The sequence below is a fragment of the Aspergillus pseudoviridinutans genome (genome assembly GCF_018340605.1).
Source record: "Aspergillus pseudoviridinutans IFM 55266 DNA, scaffold_5, whole genome shotgun sequence".
NCBI lineage: Eukaryota > Fungi > Ascomycota > Eurotiomycetes > Eurotiales > Aspergillaceae > Aspergillus > Aspergillus pseudoviridinutans.
The window spans coordinates 3626070-3651142 of record NW_025091285.1 but is presented as its reverse complement, the minus strand read 5'-3'; the positions used below and the strand labels follow the sequence as shown (position 1 = coordinate 3651142).

Below are 25073 nucleotides of genomic sequence, written 5' to 3'. Positions count from 1 at the left end.
TTAGAATAGATTATGTCCTTAACCATAAACCCTAACTTCATGATTCTATTCCAAAAGCCCAGGACTCCAGATCACAGTCCAATACCAACCGGCTCTCGGAATCCCAGAAATCCGGTTTTAGCCACAGCAACCCCCGCAATATAATTCGGAATGTCGAGAGCCCGAGTTCCTCGGAAACGGCGTGTTGAGACTGTCGGTGCACAGGACTCCTACTAATTAGAACACAGTTTGATTTTGGTTGTTTGCTTGTCGGGATATAAGACAATCCTATTCCATCTCACTTTTGCTTTGCATGTGTCAGTTTTCAATCCATCCGTTCATGTTCCCAACAGGAGAGCAATGCCTGGTACAGTCATTGTGACGGGCGCTGCTGGCGGCCTTGGTCAAGCGATCGCGGAAAGAGTTGTGCAAGACCCTGGATCATATCACTGCCTGTTCACTGTCCGTAACAAAAACACCCCTCGCGCGAAGAAGCTACATCAACTAGACGGCGCAAACGCCAAGGAGATCAAAACTCCTGAACTTGATCTCTCCAGCCTTCAGTCTATCCGAGCATTTGCCAGTGACCTGAATGCAAAAGTCAGGTCTGGCACGCTCCCGCCTATCAGAGCGCTAATTCTCAATGCGGCAGTCTTTTATGAGAAAGGCGGCCTCAAATTTACCAACAACGATGGCGACAAGGAGGGCTTTGAGATAAATTTCGCCGTGAATTACCTTGCAAATTTTCTCCTTACATTATTGTTGCTGGGAAGTCTAGATAAAGAGCACGGACGCATTGTTTACGTGTCGAGCTGGACGCATGACCCGGCACTACCTGTTAACCAAAGGCATAAGCCTGAAAAGCTGCAGTGGGATCCAGTGCAACTGGCGCGTCCGAAAGAACAACTCAGTCCGGGAGAGCAGGCAGATGACGCAATGAGACGATATGGTGCTTCGAAGCTATGCCAGGTTACGTTTATGTAAGTATACTTTTTTTCCAACCAGGAAAAGTAAAAAAAGAAAAAGGAATGCCTATGTTTTACTTACACTCACAATTTTTAGGCACGCCTTGCAAAAGCGCCTAGATAAGACACCTGGCCTAGAGAAAATCTGCGTTCTCGGCGTTGACCCTGGCGGAATGATCCATGACAACCTAAACCACAAGTTTTCCGCATTTCAGAGATATGTATTAGTTCCCCCTGTCCGGATATATACGAGACTTGCGGTCAATCTGTGGCCTAATGGAAGGCTTCGCACCGTAGAGAAATCTGCGGGTGATATTGTGAGGGCAGCACTATGCCTAGAAGATCCACAGCTAGGTCTCTATCCCAAAGATGTCTACTTAAATGGCAGTGAGCTTGCTGAGTCTGCTGCCCTATCAAAGGACGAGGAATGTCAGGAACTACTCTGGAAGTTGAGCCTTCAGTTCGCAAACCTGGATGAGAGGGAGACTGCTTTGGGTGGAGTAGCCGGTACAGCTTCCATGTAATTGGAGCCTTGCAGCTCTGGCTGCATGAGGACCTTCATCGATTCATTGCTCGATTATGAGCTGACAGTTTACACGGAGGAATTCTATGTCTATCTGCTGCCTGCTTCTGATTCAAGTAGCCTGTTTAGTATCCGCTGAGGTCAGAATGAATTTTACACTTTTGCTCAGCCATCCGATATGTCTAACTTCCAAAATAACCTGTGCGAGAAGCATGAGGCATCCTATTTATAGCTTTCTGCTATCAATGCGGAGGACTTAGAGCGAGAGAGCAACTGAAGTTGGATGCCTGTCCATCTTAGCCCAGTCAGCCTCCTCAAATGGAGAGAGTTAATACTTCTTTTCCATTATACGTATCTTCCCATCTCACTCACAAATTGATTAGAAAGAGTAAACGCTCGAACATGTCCTTGCTTTGTTATCTTTAGGTGGGCCTCAGAGAACCTATGTCGTTCGTGACAACTTCAAGTCTCTCATGGAATCATCATTGTCTAGTTACTTGAGCACTCGAAAAAGCTTCTTTCTTTTTTTTAGCAATACCCTGTATTCTGATTTCGTAACGCCACACTCTTGGTTTTAAAATAGTTTGCAGCTACCAACTTCAATTTGCTTCTCGAGATACCTTGACCGCAGCGCCACGTTGAGGTGCAAGCCGTTCGCTGGGGGGTACTCCGAGTTGAACTTAACTAATTGAGTTACGCGCTAAACTAGGCACTAAGATATGCACCAAAGTATGCATAGCGCAAACGAATGAGTGTCCAAATTGGATTTATGCGGTGCTTAGCCTGATCGGGGAACATCCTCTATGCGAACGTAAACATGAATCCCACTGGCCTGGGGGTTTTCAGAATGGGCACAATAGCTGATTTACACGTAGAATCTCCAGCTTCAACGAACGTGGGCAGTTCACTGACCTCGAATGCTCCTGCGAATGGTCACTGTGCGGAATCTGTTCTCTGATTGGCTAATTGAACACAACCAGGGAAATGGTGGGATCTGTGACACTCTCAATGATCGCTTTGGGGATAATGAGTTATCGGCTGTGGTGATATTAATATTCTGATTATGCTGCATGCCTGTCCTGTTATAAAAACGTCCTTGGAACCTCCCCCTTTCCCACGCGGCCTCACGTCACCCAATCTCTTCATTTCTTCCCAAGGCCCTCAATACTTTTGCGTGCCTCTCGCAAGTCTTCCTTGATTAGACAACGGTACACATTTAAGTCAGTCATGTCAGTCAGTACGCTCGAAAGTGCCGCTGAAGCTGGACGCCCACTGGACACGGAGATGGTGCCTGACGCTCAAAGCCGTGCATTTAGTCGACTAACATTGGTCAGTGGTCCTCGTGAATCGGGTTCTCGATATCCCTATCTCAGAGGGGTTCCTTTGTATAATCTCATCACAGCTCTAATTGTTGGAATGCTTCTCCTGGGCCTGGATATCAATGTGGTCGCAACAGTGAGTTCCCATAGAACCAGCTGCGTTCGTAGTGTCTTTGCTGTGGCAGGGTTACTAAACGCAGATGCAATAACCCTAGGCCGTTCCCACAATCTCGAACTACTTTGACAGTTTTAAGGATGTGAACTGGTATGGTTCAGCCTTCCTTCTGGCTCTGTAAGATGCCCCTCCAAAGTTCTGTGTTCACATCTATTTTGTGTTCTGACACTGACTGGTCAGATGTGCAACGCAACCGCTTGCAGGCAAGCTGTATACTTTATTCCCATTGAAAGTATGTTCCCTCAGTTACGCTCTATCTGAGCACAGATACCACAACTAACTCGTCTCCTTCAAAAGTACTTGTATGTCGGTTTTATGGCCATCTTTGAGCTCGGAAATCTCATTTGTGCGCTCTCAACGTCAAGCAACATGGTGATCGCTGGCCGGACTGTTGCAGGGTTGGGAGCTTCAGGCCTTTTCAATGGAGCAGTCGTTATTCTGACAGCGTGCTCCCCTCCCAAGATTCGACCTCTTGTAACAGCTTGTGGAATCTCTATGATCGCAATAGGGGGTATTGTCGGCCCACTGATTGGGGGTGCCTTTACTGAGCATGTCAGCTGGCGTTGGTGTGAGTTTTTCTTTGCCTTGCTTCTCGGATTTACATATTTTGGATTCATTCAAGGTCTGTCGTATTGCGCGTGCGTTATGAAAGACTAACCAGCGAGTGCCAATGCCTAGGCTTTTGGGTTTTTCTCCCATTTGGAGGCGTCACCATGCTCATTATGCTGATTCTCCGCGTCCCCGAGCAAACGATCAAGCCACCAATGAGCTCTGTTCTCGTCAAACTTCCCAGGCTCGATCTCTTGGGCTTTGCTCTCTTCGCCAGTGCCTGTACCATGTTTCTGACTGCCATCAATTGGGGTGGAGCAACCTACCCCTGGAGCTCGGCAAAAGTGATTGGTCTTCTCTGTGGAAGTGGTGACTTGCACTCTTCGTCACATGGGCTATCCATCAGGGTGATGAAGCCTTAATTCCACCTCATATTCTTCGAGAGCGAAATCTTTTCTTTGGCTGCTGGATCTCCGGTCTGCAAGGTGGTGCCACTATCATGGTGGGCTACTACCTACCTTTGTGGTTTCAGGCTGTCAAGGGAGCCTCGCCGACCGATAGTGGCCTCATGATGCTCCCGACAATGGTAAGTCAGATCCTAGGTTCAATAACGTCGGGCGCACTCGGTAAGCGAATCCAATCTCTCTTTGAAACACGGATTTCAAATGCTAACTTGTTTCTGCAGTTCGCAAGCTCCATTACGTTCCCCCTTGGGCAATCATCGGTAGTGCGATGACTGCAGTCGGAACCGGACTCATTACCACATTTACAGCAGATACGAGCAAGGGAAAGTGGATCGGTTATCAGATCATCGCGGGGTTCGGACGGGGTGCAGCGTTGAACATGGTTAGTAGTTGGTGCCCGGATGAAACCTAACATAATGCAAGGCCTGACAGCATCCTCTAGCCCATCGTTGCAAGCCAAGAATATCTAAACCGCGACTCCATTGCTATTGCCAGTTCTGCTATTGCTCTGTGTCAATATCTGACTGGGTCCGTTGCCATCTCTGTGGCGCAGGCTATCTTCCAGAATCGCTTGACGCCAGCTCTGGAAAAGTATGCGCCCAATGTTGATCCAGCAATCATCCTGGATGCTGGCGCTACAGGATATGCCGATGTTTTACCTGTTGGCCAGCTGCCCGGAGTTCGTTTCGCGTATAATGAAGCATTGGTCAAGGTCTTTGTGAGTGCTATTCTTTCTAGGTTACCTCAGTCTGAAGTATTCAAAGCTGACTGACCTACTGCCATAGTTTCTCCCTACAGCCACTGCTGCTGTGGCTGCCTTGCTGAGCTTTGGCTTCTCTTGGAAGAAAATTGGCGTAGAGGAGCACGAAGAAATGCCTCCAGCTGTTTCAGACCATGTCCAGAGTAAGTAGAGATAGTGGCATTGCTCATTTTCTCCAAACATATAATATGACTGGCTAGTTCTCTCCCGCTTCATCAACTGACTGAAAGCCCCAAGACCACTCACCTTTCATGAGCTATATCTTCAGTCATGTCTATCTCAGAAAGAATAAGGTATAGATGGATTAAATACAGGCATCTACTATCTTCCAGAAATAATTGTAAAGATTCTAACGCAACCTGGGAATCAGGCATGTCATCTAGTAAGGTCGTGCGTGTAGCTGTTCTAGTAGTGTAGTAGTAGCAAGTAATATTCAGTCTGCGGTAGGGGTAATTCCCCACCAACACCCAGTGGTCTTCTTTGACTATTCCACTCCGTTCTGTGTAAATATAAAAGGCTTTCAAAAAGAAATGGAGACAGAGATCAGCAGGGGTAAAACTTCCAATCAGGAATCACAATTTTAATGTTCCAGTAGTGGTCTAGCGCCCAACTTGACAGGTGTGATTGTGAACGAGTACGGTTGCGCTCCCAGGTCGCCTGCCTCGCCAACATTGTCTTCTCGCACACAGCGGTATCCCACAATCGACTGGTTACAATGCTTGAAGAGGCCTCTCCACTACTTGGTGGACAGCAGAAAGCCGCGTCGTGACGCTATTCGCCGGGCCTGCCCTTGCCTGGTTGTTTGAGACCGGCATGAGGCTCGGGGGTATGTCACTTGGGTTGCCCTATTTTGGTCTGGCAGGGTTCTTCGTCTTGTGGTTAATAGGCCTATTGCTTGTTCGGACTGCTCCCCTGGAAGAGGGTGGGGACAGTGACTAGGTTACGAAAAGTCGGAATAATCAAAATTTGATATTACACATGCCATATAAGGTTAGGCTTGGCGTATAATTTTATTAAGTTCAAGTCGAGCCCATATACAGGGGTTTGTACGTGCGGGGATTCGATGTAACGCTGCCAAAGTACGTTGGTAGAGGCCTTTGGTGCTTGAGGGGTCATTTCGCATGAGCGCTAGGCCGTTGGCAACGATAAGTAGCAACAAATTCATGTCCAAATCCTAGGTAGCATTCAACTCTCATAATCTTCCTGAGAGAAATACTGCGAGCAGTTCGTATGGCGATAACAAAAGGTGCAGATGCTTGTGCAAAGGGTGATTGACCAGCAGCTGAGCATTTTCGAAGACGCGTTATGCAGCCTTCGTAGATGAGAGCCTCTCCCTTGCTAATTCTCACCGGAATCTCATCGGCCCTCCCATTTCAACATTCTATTCTTCGCTTTCCTGGCCTTGCGCTGGTCCCGCCATGGTATTGACCTGGGCCATGGACGCATGCGACGATGGCCAGTTTGGGCCTATCGTCGCTACAGCGGCCTGTCGTGGGGGATTCGACTTCACTGTATTTTTTGAGTCAGATATCCTGAGCATTGTTCCAGCCGCTTGCTTCCTCCTTCTGGCATCTTTTCGGATGCTTCAATTGTTTAGACAGTCACGGAAGGTGCTCTCTCCCACACTTCGAGTGGTCACACTGGTGAGTAATCCCGCCTCCTACCTCCTACCTTCCTACTGCCTAAGGGAGGTTTCGATATGGACAGACCGAGCCTCGTAAGCTTACCTTGCAATAGAGTGTCTCTGTGACTTTTGCAGCTATTCAGGTTGCATTACTTGTGCTTGTTGCGACACAGCACCCCGTTGGAGGGCGCGCACTTCTTGCAAGTGCTGTTCTCGACCTATTAGCGGCACTAGGCGTTATACTACTTCTTGACCTAGAGCATGTCCGCTCAATTCGGCCATCTTTTCTCGTCTCTGTGTATCTGTTGGTCGCGCTGCTCCTTGATCTTGTGCGTGTGCGCACCGCCTGGCTGCTACCGGAGAATCAGGTCTACTCCGCCTTTCTTTCTACATCTTTGGCCGTCAAGCTAGTTCTTTTGGTGCTAGCCAGTGTTGAAAAACAGAAATGGCTTCTATCAGCCGAGAAATTTTACTCCACTGAAAGTGTGAGCGGGCCTTTCACCCGAGGCTTATTTACCTGGCTGAATGGGCTGCTGTGGAGAGGGCACTCCGCCTCACTGGCCGGGGATGACCTCCCCGCCGTTCATGAGAAGCTTTCGTCTTTGGAGTTGTCTGTCCGATTCGCAAATACATGGTCCCACTGCGATCAGACTGGACAAAATGCGTTACTTTGGGCCGTGATCAAGTGTCTGCGCTGGGAAATGGCGGCGATCGCCTTCCCGCGGCTTTGTGTTGTGGGATTCAGTATTGCGCAGCCATTTCTCATTGGGAAAGTGGTCAGCGTATTACATGGCCTTGAGCCTTCCTCACTAAACATTGGCTATGGCTTAATTGGGGCCACTGCAATTGTCTTTACCGGGATTGCTGTAAGCTAGTTGCCATCTCGTCGCACTGCTGGAAGTAACACTGACATCCCTTTGCAGATTTCTAGAGCCTCCTATGAGCACCTGGGATATCGAGCTGTGACAATGATCCGAGGCGGTCTGATGAGTCTCGTCTTCCGGCATATGATGGATCTACCACTGGGGAGCACAGACGAATCCAGTGCCATGTCGCTTATGGGCTCTGACATAGAGATGCTGGCCGAGTATTTTTATTCGGTCGTCTGTGAAACTTGGGCAAATATCCTTCAGTTAGCACTGGCTACATGGTTGCTAGAAACCCAGGTCGGTGCGGTCTGCATCGCTCCAATTTTGGTAGTGATAGGTGAGTTCTGTCCATTCCCCAACCAACACCCCGTCTTTTTCTTCATCTGACAAGTTCAAATCAGTATTCACGGCTTCGTCCTTCGCTATGGGCAATGCAGTTTCCACTCGGCAAAAAGAATGGCTTCGGGCCACCGAGAAGCGGATCAACTTCACAACTTCCATCCTGGGTTCCATTCGCAACGTCAAGTTTCTCGGCTTAGCCGAGATAATGGGTTCCAAGATCGAAGCATTGCGCGTGGAGGAGCTTGAAGTCTCCAAGAAGTACCGCCGGATCCAGTCAATTCGTGTCTGCATGAGTGCGTGCTTACACTCGTCCCTGTCCCGAGTCAACTGTCGTTGCTATGAATAGCCCATGATCGTACTGACACTTGATTCCAGTAAACTCCCCTATAATCATCGGTCAGCTTGCGACACTGGCTGCCTATGCGATAGTAGCATTGCTGCAGGACTCTGGGGGCCTTGCCGTCAACCAAGCCATTACCTCGTTGTCGCTTATTAGCTTGATGATCACACCACTGAGCTACCTCTTGTTGGCGATTCCAGACACATTTGCTTCAATAGGTTGCCTGCAAAGAATCCAGGACTTTCTTAAGAACCAGAATCGCTTTGGTGAGAGCTCCACTCCCCGGCCATAACATGGTGACTGTGCTCCGGTTTTTCCGGATCCTGAACCAGACTCTTAGTTTCTCAAAGTGAGCTAATAAGTCTATAATTTACTCAGAGAAGAGACAGCTTCCTGAGTCCTTGTCGACTCAATCCATATCATTCAGCAACATCTCTGGTATTGAACTGCCCCCGCTCTTACAGCATCCACACAGGGAGAAAGATGTGGTCTTATCTCTACAAAATGTCAGATTTGGCTGGAAATCTCCCTCTGTACCAGAGACAAATGGTATCACACTTACACTGAAGGATGCCCCTTCTGGTAATCTTGTCATCCTTGTCGGTCCAGTCGGCTGCGGTAAGTCTACCTTCCTTAAGGGTCTCGCAGGTGAGACGCCCTTGTTGGAAGGGGAGCTCTTCGTGAGGTACCCAGACTTGGCCTTCTGTGAAGAGACACCATGGCTATCCAATTCTTCAATACGGAGTAATATAGTTGGTCAAGATTCATCGCCTACTTTTGATCCTGACTGGTATCGCACTGTTCTAAGCGCATGTGCACTGGATTTGGATCTTAAGAAGATGCCAGCAGGCGACGAGACACTCGTCGGCAGTAAAGGCTCTAAGCTGAGTGGAGGTCAGAGACAAAGAATCGTGAGTGATCAGCCTTGTCTATTAGAAGATTGGGACTCTAAAGTAAACCCTGGCGTGTATAGGCTATCGCACGAGCGGTCTATGCTCGCAGACGTATTGCTTGCTTTGACGACGTTCTAAGTGGCTTGGACAATTCCACAGCCCGAACTGTATTTAACAACGTTTTTGGCTCGGCTGGGCTCCTGCGTCAGTTGCGGAGTACTGTATTCTTGGCTACCCACAGCAGTATGTGTATCTCACTCGCAGACTACTGACTTGCTAACCGTATTGCAGCCTATTGTTTACCCCAGGCTGACTTGATCATGGTTCTCGGGGAAAATGGACAGGTGACCAAACAAGGCAGCTATGCCCAAATTCGAGACGACATTGATGGCTTCATTCATGTGAATGATGCTCAACCCACACAGGCATATGAGCCGGAAGAAGGCGACAAGCCAACAGATCTGCCTCCGACTCCCACCTCAGATAATTCTAATGCTTGTTCTTCCCAAGATGGCAGTCGACAGACAACTGAGCTGGCCGTATACAAGTATTATTTTTCTGCGCTGGGTTGGTCACGAATTGCTGCGTTGCTTCTCTTCCTCATTACAGAAGCCGGTATGAGCGGATTCCGCTGTAAGTTATGATGAGGTCCCCAACTCGACGTTATTGATCATGACGGCATGAGACTCACTCTTTCCAAGATGTATGGGTCAGCCTTTGGTCCTCCAGCAGTGACCGTACTTCGCGCCTAGGCTACTGGCTTGGACTGTATGGAGCATTCTCTGTAGTCCAAGCCCTTGCGCTTGTACTTGCCGTATTGTGTGTTCAATATCTCTCTTCAATCAGTCCGTGTCTTTGATGACCTCTCTAACCTGGTAATAGCTGGACATGGGTCATTATTGTCCCATTTGCCTCCAGGAACCTTCACACAACCGTGCTACGCACTTGCATGGGGTGAGTATTTCTAAATGCATGCTGCGATGATTGGCTAATAACTTTAGTGCCCCCTTGTCCTTTTTGTCAAACCTCGAGACTGGAGTTCTAGTGACCCGTTTCAGTCAGGACATGAGGCTAGTTGACATGATCCTGCCTCGAGGTTTCATATCTACTGGGTTCCGTAAGCGCAACAATGAGACATGGAAGACAAACTGGACAATAATCTAACTTCATTGGCCTCTAGAGTTTTTCGGAGCTATTGCCCAAGGCGCCACTGCCATAGCCTCATTACCCTATTTGGCTGCGGCTTTGCCTCTTCTCTTTGGAATTTTGTATCTGATCCAGAGGTTTTATCTTAAGACGTCCCGTCAGCTGCGGCTGCTAGAGTAGGTTGCTCTTATACGCTTTCCTTACGTTAAGCGGCTTGAATATGTTTGATTCTTCGATTCATAAAACTAATGCAGACCATCTACAGAATTGAGCTTAAGAGCCCTCTTTACACCCATTTTATCGAGTCACTGGCAGGAGTCACCACTATTCGCGCCTTTGCCTGGACTCATGCTACGACAAACCGAATGCTTTCTTTGCTAGACACCGCCCAAAAACCCTACTACCTTCTCCTGTGTATCCAGCGCTGGCTTAGTCTCGTGCTCAATCTGATTGTGGCCAGCATAGCAGTCCTTCTTGTCGGAGCGTCTGTCGCTCTTCGCTCACGTCTGGACCCAGGTCTTCTGGGAATTGCCCTTGTGATGATGATGGATCTGGGACTCATTCTATCAGAGCTTATTTCAAACTGGACGTTGTTTGAAACATCACTGGGGGCCATTTCACGCATCAAAGACTTTGCCGAGAAAACTCCTCTTGAAGAGAGTAACGTGGCCATTCTGACTAATGATTGCCTCTCTGAATGGCCCATGAGCGGTGCGCTTGAATTTGTAGACGCAGGGATTGCTTGGGATATTAGTGAGAGGAAGCCTTTACTCAACGGCATTAACCTTCGAATTGCAGCCGGACAGAAGTTCGGTCTGTGTGGCAGAACCGGAAGGTGAGCTCAACTTCCATCGTCCTCAGTCGAAGCCATTTTTTTCCCCAGAACGAAACACTGGCCTGACATCGAATTAGTGGCAAGAGTACATTGGCACTATCCCTCCTCCGTCTCAACGAGCTTGTATCCGGCCAAATTCTCATCGACGGACAAGATATCTCCTTGATGACCCGATCATCAATCCGACAACGTATTAGCTGTCTCAGCCAAGAACCTTTCATTTTCCCCGGTACCGTCAGGGAAAATGCCGATCCACTGGGCAAAGTTTCGAACACGCAGATTGTTGATGCCCTGCAGTCCGTGGGGGTTTGGAACGTCCTTGCGGCAAGCCACAGTAGCCCCGACGAAGAGGTGCTGGATTCAAGACTAGATGAAAGCATTCTATCCCAGGGTCAAAAGCAGCTTTTCTGTCTGGCCAGAGCTCTGCTGAAGAGGAGCAAAATCTTGATTTTGGATGAGCCAACGAGCAGGTGCGTTCACGAGTTATTTCGCCCTATTTCTCATTCCATCCATTGCTTGAAAGCTGACGAGGGGACCATGTAGCCTGGACCCTGAAACGGATGCCAAAGTGCAGAATGTCATACGGGAGTTGTTCAGTGGCTGCACGATCATCATGGTGGCGCATAGAATCCACACATTGCTCGACTTCGATCAAGTTGCTGTTCTGAACAGTGGTCAGATCGTGGAGGTGGGACATCCTCGTGATTTACTCAATAATCCCAATGGGGAATTTTCGAAGCTGTTGAATCTCGAGTCGTGACATTCATCAGCCTGCCCTCTGGGCCCCATAAGATGCCCACGCAGCAATAGGAATTGAGATCACATGCCATCTGAGAATGAACATGCAGATTGCCCGTGATGAAGTCTTCCCTATTCAGTTAACTAGATACCATGGAAGAGGGGGCTCATGATCTCGTCATACAAGAACTTAAGAGTTAGATCTCAGGTTGGATCTTGGCCCCTCTAGGTAGTTAAGGGGGGCGTGTTAGAGTCTATACAACGCCTCCGTGGAGATAGAAGCTGGTGGATAGACCATTCTAATGGAGAGACTAGACTTAGCCTCCTTATCTGGATCTGCCCTAGTCGCAATCAATATTGAGACATGGGTTCCAGAACAAACACTTCTCCCCCCACTCAGGGCTACGTACCCGCGGCGTGTGGTGCTTACTGCTACTTTGGGCCAGGAAAGGAGACAATGAGGTTGAATTTGATTTTTCAGTCAATCCTCCATTTTATCAAGGCCCTTGCCTTGTTGTCCAATATAGTTGGCCAGTTGGCGGTCCTCCAGTGCCCCCAGCTAGAGTTGCATAACCGAACCGCAAAAATCTAATCCAACCCTCACCGAACTCGCAGCGGTTTGGGTTCGGAGGTAAGCCTAGGGAATCGCTTTGGGTTCGGTTTCTCTGCCCCAGCCCCGGTGCGGGTTCGGTTAAAACTGTCGGTTATGGTTTAGGATTAACCATTAGGTTTAACCAACCCGCACTGTTTTACCTAGAAATGAGGGATTTCTAGTGATTTGGGCTTGGGGGTAAGCCTAGGGAATTGCTTTAGGTCTGGTTTCTCTGCCCCAGACCTGGTGCGGGTTCGGTTAAAACTGTTGGTTATGGTTTTTGCAGGATTAACTATTAGGTTTAACCAACCTGCACTGTTTACCTAGAAATGAGGGATTTCTAGGCTTTTACTAATATTCTAGCATTACTAGATAGTCCTGAATTCAGGCTATCTACTATATAAATTTCAATTCAAAACACATACTGGTTGCTGAGATATAAGGGAATAATCATCTCTGTCATGGCTTTGTATGAATGTGGTGCGGAAATGTATAAGGGCACTAAGCTCTGACCAACTACTATACCTTTGAAATAATGTTTAATCACCACCCATTCAACCCTATAGATATTGAATTGATATTTTAGAATTAGATTAGTATAATGATAATTTACCATATATTTTATATAAGCATGCTCGATAGGCCCTATAGGGTAGGAGCCCTGGAGGTGGCCTTAGAGAGAGGGGGGATCATCAAAACAGTTAAAATTCAGCGGTTTATCCGGCCCGAAATCGAACCGAATCTAAGCATGGTTAGTTAGTAGGGGCCTAGCGGCGGGATTTTGTGGTGAAACCGCAATCAACCCAGATTGGGTTCGATTTGGTTCCGATTTCTAAAGTTTGGACCCGAAACCGCAGTGGTTCAGTGCCAAATAAGGTTGAACTCGCCCGAACTTGCACCAAATGCAACTCTATCTCTGATATTTGTCTCAGGCGTTTGTCTTAGATATTTGTCTCTCTCCAGCCAAGGCGCTGGAGGGCGTGATGTTGCCGATGGGTGGACCGAAGGGGTCTGCCCTATCAATTATAATGGATGTGTTTTCTGGTGTGCTTTTAGGGTTGGTGTTTGCAGGGCAGGTGATGGGTCTATATGATCCTTCTAAGCTGGCGGATGTTGGGCACTTCCTAATGGCTATCAGGCCTGATTTATTTTTGAGTTTGGAGAACTTCAAGGACCAGATGGACTATCTGTATCAGTGGGTAGTTGGGTGCAAGAAGATATCAGGCGCAGATCGTATTTACTACCCAGGGAGATTGAGCAGATTAACCGCGAGAAGCGGTTGGAAGAGGGCATTCCTTTTACCAACTGATATTTATCTCAGACATTTGTCTCAGATATTTGTCTCAGATATTTGTCTCTGATATTTGTCTCTGATATTTGTCTCTGATATTTGTCTCTGATATTTGTCTCTGATATTTGTCTCTGATATTTGTCTCTGATANATTTGTCTCTGATATTTGTCTCTGATATTTGTCTCTGATATTTGTCTCTGATATTTGTCTCTGATATTTGTCTCTGATATTTGTCTCTGATATTTATCTCTGTAAAAGGAGTTTAGTTGTCTTAGTTGCTTTCCCCCCTCCTGTTTACCAAGGCCTAAGGCCCCATTTTAATATTCAGTAAGCATAATTCAAAGTAGAGTAAAAACCTATATATTTTAAAGGCAGCATTAAAAATTTATAATGCTCATTCTTTGGGCTTTATACTTAATCACTTTTCTATCATTATTTTGAAATGTTAAAAGTTATAAGATGTTTAGGCTGGCTGTTGGGAAGGGAAAGGAATTCCTATGGGAGTCCTATAGCTAGTTCCCTTCCCTTTTTTATCCTTAGTGGTGGGAATCCCATCCTAATCCCTTAGATAAATAGGATTCCCTAATAATATAGAAAATTAATATGGGATTTCCCATCCCATTTATACTATAGGATTTGGGAGCCCATCCTATTTAGATAGGCTAGGGAAATCCTATATAAAATCCTAAAATGGGATAGGTCCGATGGGAAATGTAAAGGATTGGCTACAGCCCAGCCACCCTGCTATGCCGCCACCCCTTGCTCCTTAATTGTTTTCAACCTTCTGTTTTCATACCTTGAACTGTTTTCGAATCATCGCCGCAAGCATTTAGGATGGGCAGCGAAGATAAATAGTATCCCCCTTCTCTGATATTTGAGAAGACAAGGATTAGTTTTGTTCTCATATGATCTACTGCTCTTTACTATTCTCCCTTATCAATTATCGTCACCAATTCCTACCTAGTCAATGGGTGATCTACCCTGTTACGTAGATCCTTACAGGAAATCCCATGGGAATCCTAAGCTACCCTAAACCTTAAATTATAGGGCAAAAATAGGCTTTTTTAGGGCTATATTACCTATTTTAGCCTACTTTTACCCTATAATTTAAGGTTTGGGATTCCCAAGGGATTTCCCTGCCCATTCTAATATATATTCTACAGGAATCCCATCCCAATCCCTTATAGACCGGTTAAACCCAACCCAGAAACCCGAACCCAACCCGGCCCAAACCCGCCTTGGGCCGGGTCCGGGTTTAGAATTCCCAACCCATGGGCTGGTTGGGTTCTGAGAATGAGAACCCATTTAGGTTTTAGGTTGAAAAATAGGTTAGGTTGGGTTGGGCTGGGTTCTTATTATAGGCTCTCTAGAACCCATGTTATTATAATACAGTTTTATTTATATAGCTATATAAGGCAAGTACTATGTAAGTCTATGTAGATAAAATCTAACTTAGCACAGAGTACAGATTATGGCTGTCCAATAAATAACTCAAATTTACTTACAGTGGGGTTGCAAAAATTATCCTTCTTCTACCGTTACCATGCTGATCACACCTAGGTTCTAAACATGAACAGAGCGAAGGTTGAACAAAGGCATCTGGCATTCAGTAATCAGTATACTGCAACAGTACCGCAGCTAAACTATGACTTGATCTTTCTCTTCAAGACATTTAAAGCATTATGTATACCTGGTTATTCACCATTTTCACCACCCTAGTCTCAAGCAACGGGTTTCCTGTGTAGTGTAGGAATCATTCAGAGCCATAAATCCAAGAAAAACTGAGCCTTTCGGAGACTCGTAGACTTTCCTCGGGAACTATACTAAGGCTAATGCAGGGGTCGTGGCTTGACTGCTAAGATTTAATCTCGGCGCATGCAACACTCTCCTCGCCTGAGTGGAGCGCAAGTCCTTGATCTTTGCTAGTAATCTCGACTTCGATGAAACCCACGTGCCGACCAAACCCAATCGGCGGTCTCGGGTTTTGCTGTATATGGATCCTACTGGCGAGACTATCCTATTTCTAGGGCAATCCTTATGCACTGGTTAGTGGCTAGTGCAGCTTGGCTATCTCAGACCAAAACCTTAATCATGTCTCAGCGGCCTACAGTGTGAATTTGGTTGGAAGTGTCGAAGTGAAAAGCGGTACTTCACCGTTATGTACGGAGTTATCTATCGAATTCATTCTCTGCTTTTTAATGCTAAACGGGGTAACCTCAGAATGCCAGCGTCATGGCACACTAAGAACAGCTCCACAGATCTGACAACACTTTAACAACGATATCCGGAAAGGAAGGACTCTCCAATTCATCTCATTAAGTCTCTTCAATCCTAGCATATGCAGTATCCGTTAATCCGACATATTCTGAGGGACAGGTAATTGAATTTGCCCGGGAACTTAGTCCAGTGTACTCTCTCTAAATTCCCGACCCCAATCTAATACGCCAATTGTACAGGTAAAATTGTATAAGGCCATAAGCAAGCTTATTACGGTAATGGCAAGTATTATGACGAGTGGTCAAGTACAAGGTGAATAATTAACCGGGTAATTAATAGGGTTTGAATGACCTATGGTTAAAAGAATAGTAGACTATTGTATTAAATCCCTATCTGTGTTTTAGGGTTTGATTAATTGCGGAATCGATTTTTTTGCCTCGGAGATATGAGGTACACTTGTACAAGCAGGTCACTCCAAAGTAGGCTTCTCTCTGTTACGTGGGAAAAGATTCAGAGAAGGCCGATGTATATAAGTACTGCAGATTCCTATAGAAAATTATTGTGTTGAACCTCCATTCGACTCAAGTAACCATTTTCCTTGAAACTTACTCATATATATCTCTGCAACCAGAGTCGCATATTTTGAGTCAAGTTTGCTATTACAATGCATTTGTCTATGATTACTAGTCTTATATGGCTTTCTTTTGCCTATAGACCTGTATGGTCGACCCCTGCTCCCATCAATGTCGACGGCCTCTCCCCCACCAATGAATTTGTCACCGTCCATACTCGTCTCTCCAAAAATCAAGTTCAAGCAATGAAGAGGGAGCTGACTTCTCCTCCGGGCTCTATACTCAACTATGTCGTTCTGCCAATCGATCCAGAACGCGTGACCACAAACGATACCAAGCTTGTACCTGTCATCCAAGGAGACCCCGACGTATTCTTGGATAACGAGCAAGGAGTGAAGGCTCGATCTCTAGCTGCTCGTCAAAGTGGAAGCTGCATTGTTTGGTCAAGAATATCAGGGCAATGTTCCCTGACATATTGTTGGACAGGAATAGGGGGCGTTTACACTGCGCATGTCACCATCGAGGGGAGTAACGGACAGTCGAATCCATCCAACATGTACAGTTCCAACGGTTTCTATCTTGTGAATTGGCCTTTTTGKAACAATGGATGGGGTGGCTGGTTCCCCGCAAGACACGAATGTTCGAACTCTGACACTCAAATTGGTACCTTACATCGTATCAGTTCGGAAGGCGGCCCACTTGAGCAAGGTCTAAATGCTGCTGGTGCAGTTGTTGATCACGTTCAATGCGATAACTGCGTTTTCAGCAATGTGAGATGCCAAGGTGTCTTGTTAAACAATCTGCTTGCTTTCACCCAAGGCACCGCCACTGGCACTACATGCACACAAGCAGTTGAGTTCTAAGCTATCGAGGGATAAAATACGTGGAACTTTCTCGGAAGTTGGATTTTATCAAGTGAGGATAGCAGGTGTTTTATTTCAGCTGGACTCAGGAGGTAGCGACAAAGTGAACCACCTTATGGAGTGACTTCTGGCAAGCAGCAATTAAATGGCTGCTTAGAATCCCGTTTTTCCTGATGTTCTGTGTTTTACGTTGGTTCTGGGAGCGATGATAGTGTTCAACCACTGAGTATCGTCAAATTCGAGGGATATTTCAACATGCCCTCTAACATATATTATTTTTTCCTATCACTCAAATAGTTACGCTTAATCTAATTTGATATATACGTATTAGTCTATACTGCTTTTGCTTGCTGTAAGATTGTTGAGGAATTAGCCTTTATTATCGCTGTGATATGCTACCTCCTTGTATCCCGTTGGGCGACTGGTCCATGTTGCTTTTTGTATAGCAGATAGTCGTACCAGCGAGAGATTTTCATCGACCTTGTGGTACTATGGGATTGAAGCTAGCTAGTGACGACGCAAACTAGCCCATTTTCGACAGATATATTCCGATGTCGCCCCTCTGGGGTATGCAGTGACGGATAGACACGAGTTCAGTTGCGTTGGGCTGACCACCGGCTTATCAGAACTATATCAGAGCTACTAATATCAACCACTGAATGGACTAATTAGGTTAAAGCAATCAGAATAGAAGAACGCGATATGCTAATGGTGATGTCAGGCGGAAGCGATTCTAACCATATATTTGAATTATGTGATAGTTGGATAGCAGATACCAGAGCTGACATGCACGTGAGCAATAATTAAACTAGGTTAATGAATTTTCACCTGGTTAATGGAGAGATAATTTGATTTAGTGATTCTCATGCAGTGATCATTGGCTGTAGAATAGCTGAGGTCAGAGGAGAGAGTCTAACTAGTGATACATATACTATAGAAGTAACTTAGGTGGCATATGTACCTAGTTGCCATACTAATATAGTGTCAATAGGCCTAGTAAATAAGAAGAGAAGACAAGCAGATTGCTGCTTACGAAAATATGTTCGAGAGGTATTCTTGTTATCTTCGTGGAGAATGCCGTCTCCTCAGCCTTATGGCCAAAGTCTGGGTTGTTGAAAGGCTGGCTAGAATTAAGAGTTAACCGCCAGTCCTTTGTCCAAATTATCTAGAGGTGCGAAGTCTCCCTATTCCTTATTATATATGCTAACTCTCCAGACTGTATAAATTTACTGTCTGAAATATGAAAGCCACCCTTGGGAGATTATCTAAAGGCTAGATCTTGGAGATGTTGTCAGAGAAGTAGTCCCTCTGGAAGATTGAATAAGCTCTTAAGAATTAGTCCAAGTTGACCTTGCCGTTGAGCCTAGCGGTATCTCAAGGGTTCGCGGACTCTGTCAGTTAGTTGAATTCCAGAAATTGAGTAAAGATKACCTAATAATCCTGAGTAAAGGTCAACGTCCGGTGGAAAGCACAGACAAAGCACATCCCCACAGAGTCGAGCCTGGCAAGCATCAGTGCTTCGAAAAGTACTAGATGCATATATGGTAGGATTGAAGTATGCCTAGGATTGTCCGTATTGCGACGGCGGGCATATCATTCCTGACGGCATGTACAGGCGGTCCTGAAGTGGATAGTAAGGTAGCACAGCGGAGTAGACTGTTGGAGACAATGTCCATAAACAAATATGTTGAGAATTAAAGTAAGCATATTTTGCTGAACTTTGTTTTCTACCTTCCTTCTCAGTTTTTCTCATGTAGTCTCAATCTACACACTTCCCAGGTCCTCCTACCATCCATGGCGAGCCATTTCCTGCGAGAGTTTCAGCAATATGCTCCACGAATATTTTTCTTTGATACGGCAAATATAGAACTAGAATCTCACCTTGCGAATCTCAATCCCGACCTGATCGTTCTGTGCACATGGATACTCGCCTCGCCTCGCTATATCTCAACCTATGCCAAAGTGTACCGTCAGCACTTTCCTGGCGTTCCCAATCCTTCTCTTATTGCAGGATGGCGGGGATTTGACCTGGAGGCCTACACATTTACAATTTGCAAGTATGAAGCCAGCCTTCTCCATAGTGCCTAAAATATCTGCGGATCGGCACCAGAATCCCCTGATTCTCATGCATCTGCAGTCGAATGGCGGGTATTACACTGGGTGCCTACTTTCTGACGCTTATTTCGAGTTCGAAAATCGAATTCTTCCCATCACTGCCTTAGTGCTAGACAGTGGCCCAGGAATATCTAGTTTACGGTTGAACTATACAGCAGCATCGATAGCTGTACCACGCTCCGTTATCCACCGCGTGGTGGGGGCCGCCATACTGTGGGCGTTGGTCCTTGCACATAAGGCAATTGATGTCATCAGAAACTGTGAAGACGTCTTCTCTGTGACGCGAACAAAGTTGAACCATCCCACTGGCGCGTCCATACAAGATACGCCAAGACGCCTGTGCATCTATTCACAGGCTGATAAAGTCGTCCTGTGGCAATATGTCGAGGCTCATGCGCAGGAAGCTATAAGGCTTCTGGGAAAGGATTGCGTTTACATGCAGAGCTTCAATGCTAGTGACCATGTTGGGCACGTCCTACGACATAGAAATCGTTACTGGAGTTGTATTGAGGAGCTGTGGAAAGATAGCTTGAAGGACGTGACTTTGTTGGCAAGACTATAAGACCCGGTGCAATCTTGAGTAGATTCGAGTTTGACAGGTTACAGAGAGCGTACCCCACGCGTTGCCTTACGTCTTTTCTCAGAAGCATATTTCCAGCTCCTTAAGAAGCCTGCAGTGATAGCGCTTTTTATGCTTTGAGTGAAACTCGGCCATCTCACAGTCTTCCGAATTGCGTGTTCCACCTCCTGTCTAAGGCCAATATCCTGAGCTATTCGTTCTTCAAAAGAGCTAAGTAGTCTCTTGTCTGTTTTTGGGCCGTCTCCATCAAGCTGCTGTAATAAATCACTGTGCTCTTCCCAGGAAATATTCAGTTTTCTTTGATACTGTGAGTAGAGTTTTCGACGAAAGGAGCTCGGCAAACTCTGAAGCATATGTCCGCGTATCAAAGGATCCATGCTTTGTTGGATTTTAGCACTCTCAGCAGTACCTATTCTGTCCAGCTGACAGGCGACGCTCGATATGTTGGGTATGTCTTTTAGCAAAGGGCGGTAGAGCCTTTGAAAGTCTTGCAGCTGGTATTTGATCATGTTTTGGATTTTCTGCGGATCATCGCCCCCTACTGACATCCGCGGATCACCCATATATGAAATACCCGCTATTGTGGCGTAAAGGTCTTGCTCAGTGAAAGTTTCTGGAAGTAGTAATAGCGCAACGTTGATCGCCGAAGTGAGGTTTGCTTGATTTGCTTTTTGCACTTGTGGATGATCTTGTAGAATTCTGGTGGGCTTCTGCAGTCGGCCAGCGAGGTAGAGAGTATCCCAAGTCAATAAATCACGACATAGCGTATCTAGGTTGACGACCCCATACTTGATGAGGGTGCCGTTTATTGTAACGAAAGGGTGAAAATATACGCCGGCTCCAAATGCATCTTGACACTGTGCCACTGCGTACGCCCCTAATCCTCCAATCCCGCCATAGTGATCCCGATGCTGTTGTAAATTGAGAGAGTGCCACTGCTGTGAGCATGAAACTCCAAATATAAAATCTATCATTTTCTGATTGCTTCCTTGCATCTGTATAATCGACTCAGGGGGGTCAGCATGTACCTTTGGCCCTGGAAATGCTTTGATACCCTGCGGAAATACACCAGAGCCATAGGCGAAAATGTATGACATTGGCGCACGAAAGGTGGCGATGATGTGCCTTAGCTCGTTCTGGAATGATTCATCCTGAGATAAAGACTTGGGAACAAATCCATTCCGAAATGGTGTGATCTGTAGGTTTCTACTCGAAGACTTGGAAGCTTTTTCTCGTGTAATTTGGTGTATACCTCTGAGGAAAGGTGTTTTGCCATGCTTGCATCGGCGCGGAAAAGTAGCAAAGGACATCAGGGTTGTAATGAAAGACTTGCCCTGCATTATTTGATTTCTGTGCTTCAAGATATTTTCAGCAATTCTGAAAAATGTACTATACAGAACAAGGAAAAAATAGTTTAACTCTGGGACAAGAGGGGAGGGTTGTCAAACCTTACTCTTGAGGTGATGGATAACATATCCATGGGGACCACTAACAAATTCAGCCATGCGCATATATGGTTGAAACAAGGTTATAAATTATTTATGGAAATAAACACGTACAAAAGCTGTGGCTGTATGGAATCATTGGAATCTCTTTTAAAGACTCATCCTCATTGGTTTTACCCAACAAGGTATGGTACCTAAAGTTAGGTAGCGAGCTATTCGCTCCACACCTAGCTGTAAGACCACGCTCCCTATACTCCGTACTCAAACAGGGAGTTCATGATCAGGAAAAGTGAACTCCAACATTATTCTCATTTACTATACAAAATCAGTCATAGGTATTCCTATCATATCTAAACTATTCACTCTCTGTGTTTGAACCTCCATTTTAAAGCTCTTATGAGTAAGCCCTTATTAAAGTCCTCCTACTTGCCTCTTTGAGTTTGGGGGGTGTGCAGCTGTGGATCGAAAAACCATCTACGGAGTATTATATCAAAATCTGTTTATGATTGAGTGGGTACGTAAGGGAGTGGAACAAGTCCTGGGCCAGACTCCTAGCCACATTGGTTATGCCTCTCGAATGGCTACTAAGCTTAACGTTTAGATAACGAAGGAGGAAGGAAGGATCTTGTGATGGCTTTTGACTTCAAGAATCAGGGTTTAATGATGGTCGGCAAAGTGGTGTATATGGATATCTCATATACAACATTTCATGAAGACTGGGAAGATTGAACTCGGATCCTTGACATCGCTGGTGTAAAAAGATATGGTATGATCCGAACGCCACATGAGGCAACAAGGATTTTGACACGACATTTGCCCCTAATCTCGTAGTTAATAATGAGTTGTTCGTACTCCGTACTCTACTGTCTTATTGGCTTATACTCCGGTAAGAAACGGGTCAATCTTCGGGACAAATGTACATCTGGTAGGAGTGCTGGCAAAACCAAACAGATATCCACCTAAAACTCGAAGTCCTTGCATTATTAGTCTACTCCGTAGTTTCGCCGCATGGGTTTAGCAGTCCAGCTCCTTAGCCTAAGCCAAGCCCAATCACCGTCCCAGTCACCCAGATGTCCCCTCCTCTGACATCTCCATCGTCCATGACGGCATGCGAAGCGCCTGGCCACAGTGACCACTCAAAAACCTGCCAGCAAGCATATTATCTAAATGGCCCACTTCTGCGGCATACCCTACTTATGGTAGATTTTTGCTAAGCCTCCTAATCGCGTTGTCATACAATATGTCGTAAATATTTTAAGAGTGCGAACGACTGTAGGACAGTAGAATGTCTGGATAAACCTTCACATGTAACAACTAGTCAACTTAGTTGCAGCTTTGTTACATTATCTTATTCTTCTCCCTGTCCTACTCATAAAGCATTGAATTTTAAGAACATCTTGATGGTGACCATCCAGTGAAGCTGACGAAGAAGCTATACGAATCGCAAACTGTCCTTGCTGGTCCGATGCCACCTGATGCCTGTCCGATGGACAGCACCGTCTGTAAGATGAGGCAGCAAATCCGATATGGAGGGTAACATATTGATCGCATGAAGCAATAGGAACAACTCTATCAGGTCGGAGGAGCCCTGAGGTCGCTGAGACTTCCTTGCCGCTTGCTGTACTCCCAGCGTCAGATTTATCCACTTCATCTGCAGCGAAGTTTAGTTCCTGCGAAGCTTCAGTAGCCAGCTTCCTGGGCCACATATCACACCTGCCATTAACGCCGCCGGACCACCCACCATCTATGAGCTTGATCCAGAGACCGACTGACGACTTCTTCTTATGGGACCTAGTATCTTGGGGCAGTCACGGTACTGGGTCCACCGTGTCCCCCACAATCCGGTCTTTGAATATCGATGGAAGTATCGGCACACCCACAACCAAGTTAAGTTTTCCAGGCAGCACTGACGATTCTACGCCTACTACAGCAGAGATGACATGCATGCTGTCTGCAGATCCGACCCAGCCGATTAACCGAATTGATCAGCCCGTCCCGACCACTAAGGCACAGCGAATATTGCAGAAGCCCCCACAATTCTCCTGAGGGATGACTTTTACCGCTATCTGGAGGCAGAAATGCCGCTGTGGACCACAGTAGGATTGTGGCAAGGGTCAGAAGCAATCAACCCAGCTGTTGCGCGGTCCGAACACCCAGACCTGGAGAGAGCTTATTTAACTGTCTGTCAGCTTGACACTCGAATGGGTGACGATGCTCTCCGTCGTCGCATGGCGCTTATCAGGCTCCACCATGAGTATGTGAAGACCTGCGAGTCTGAAAAAGGGAAGAAAAAGCGCAAAGCTTTCTAAGGAGTTGGTCGCAGTAACTCATCTGTGGTCATCGATAACATTTTGCAGAGCCACCATAGAAACTGGGATTCCCTGGATGACACAGGGAAATCAGCACTACGGGCTAGGTTCCACGAATGCAAAAGATATGGAAAGCGATGGTCACTTCTGGCCGATGGTTTAGGACGAAGTTCAATATTACTCTGCTCGCAAAAACTGGCCAACTTGATGTGAGTTCAGGGACACCTGCTTTACATTTACATAACTACGCTAACAGGTTTCGAAGTCATGATACCACCATGACATTGAAAACCCTTAACTTCATGATAGATGATATCCAATCTCGCCAGCCTGATATAATGGGGATCCTTGAAGTGGTGGAACCATTAGCAGATGATCTGGTTCACAATGGCCGGGTGTTGTGTGATGTTAGTAGTGTCCTGACAAACCTTCGGGATATCAGACAGTAGATAGCTGTCAGCTCTCATACAGTCTTGCGCAGTATGCAGGGGTTTTGCTATCTTGAGTGCTTCTTAAACTCATATTTCAAAGCCCTCGCACAGAGACTTCTTTTATAGGGTTTGTGACCGCTGCATGATAAATAAGAATACAAAGCTACTAGCTCATGATTATAACATGTGACGACCGTTTATCTTCTATGCGCTGAATCAAGTATTGTTTGATACTAACCAAACCTTCAAATATCGGATATAGGTCTAAGCAAAGGCAACAGGCCAGCTGAGAACATATCCCCGTTAGCTCCATTGGTGGCAGGTACTAATAATTTTTTCTGCATAGTTCAGGCACTATACTCCAGGGTTGTCCAAGAATAAAGTCTGATATTAGTATCAAGTCTCTTGGCTGGGATTGGAACCAATGCTTAAGAAATTCCAGAAGGTATGCTGCACCTCAGACGGGAATCATAAGAATAATGCTGCGCTTGTTTGCCTTTCTCGCCGAGATTCCAGTAAAGCCAATCTGGAATCCTCTATATCTCTAGATATTTGATGACCTGATGAAGTAATGCCTCCGATGTAGGACCTAACTATCCAGCTGGCTCTTATCTTAATTTCCTGCCATTTCATTCTCTGGGACTTAAAGATCAAAGTATAAAATGCTTCTGAATGTTTCGTTTCACAAACTAGATATATTACTTTGTTGAGTCTGCGAGATTACTGTTAATGTAGGGATTACATTGGTGAACAATGCTGTTCCAATCAATCTGTGCCTTCTTTGTTTTGCTTCGAGGCATGGAATCAAATAGGTGCGATTCAGTTCGCTTATAATGTAGACATGATATGTATGACTATCTGTGCATCCCGAATTCCCGACCTCAGCATCCCTATCTGGGTGGTGAAGTGACGAAATCTACTAAAGCCATTGCATTTGCGCTGTTTTCCGCGTGTCCAAGCTGTCTAAGAAGCAGCGCATTCTCCACTCGTAATGTTTGCAATTGTTCAGCGAGGCTTGGACCCGGTTTTGCTGACTGGCGGTGGCCAGTTCAGGATGAGGTTGACGAGTCTGAGGATAAAGTGTTTCGTGCCTTTAGGATGATTTTGGGTTGAATAGCCCGGAAAGACAGTCCAAC

At 46.1% G+C, this 25073-nt stretch overlaps 3 protein-coding genes across 3 annotated transcripts; all 3 read left to right on the top strand.

Annotated features, from left to right (window-relative positions):
• Positions 1-339: 339 nt before the first annotated feature.
• Asppvi_008335 (uncharacterized protein) lies at positions 340-1468 on the top strand (the record flags this gene model as incomplete). Its single annotated transcript, XM_043304206.1, has 2 exons — positions 340-959; positions 1042-1468. The coding sequence occupies 2 exons, from the start codon at positions 340-342 to the stop codon at positions 1466-1468; spliced, it is 1047 nt and encodes a 348-aa protein (XP_043160141.1).
• Positions 1469-2694: 1226 nt separating this feature from the next.
• Asppvi_008334 (MDR family MFS transporter) lies at positions 2695-4885 on the top strand (the record flags this gene model as incomplete). Its single annotated transcript, XM_043304205.1, has 9 exons — positions 2695-2922; positions 3002-3078; positions 3142-3193; positions 3259-3583; positions 3640-3854; positions 3917-4136; positions 4196-4356; positions 4417-4692; positions 4760-4885. 9 exons carry the CDS (start codon positions 2695-2697, stop codon positions 4883-4885), a joined length of 1680 nt encoding a protein of 559 aa, XP_043160140.1.
• A 1267-nt stretch (positions 4886-6152) lies between these two features.
• Positions 6153-11543, top strand: Asppvi_008333 (uncharacterized protein; the record flags this gene model as incomplete). The annotated part of the gene is made up of 15 exons (XM_043304204.1): positions 6153-6377; positions 6472-7224; positions 7282-7564; positions 7629-7862; positions 7945-8175; positions 8288-8820; positions 8883-9045; positions 9094-9435; positions 9504-9621; positions 9685-9756; positions 9804-9919; positions 9983-10124; positions 10214-10783; positions 10861-11253; positions 11327-11543. The coding sequence occupies 15 exons, from the start codon at positions 6153-6155 to the stop codon at positions 11541-11543; spliced, it is 4392 nt and encodes a 1463-aa protein (XP_043160139.1).
• Between the last annotated feature and the right edge of the window lie 13530 nt (positions 11544-25073).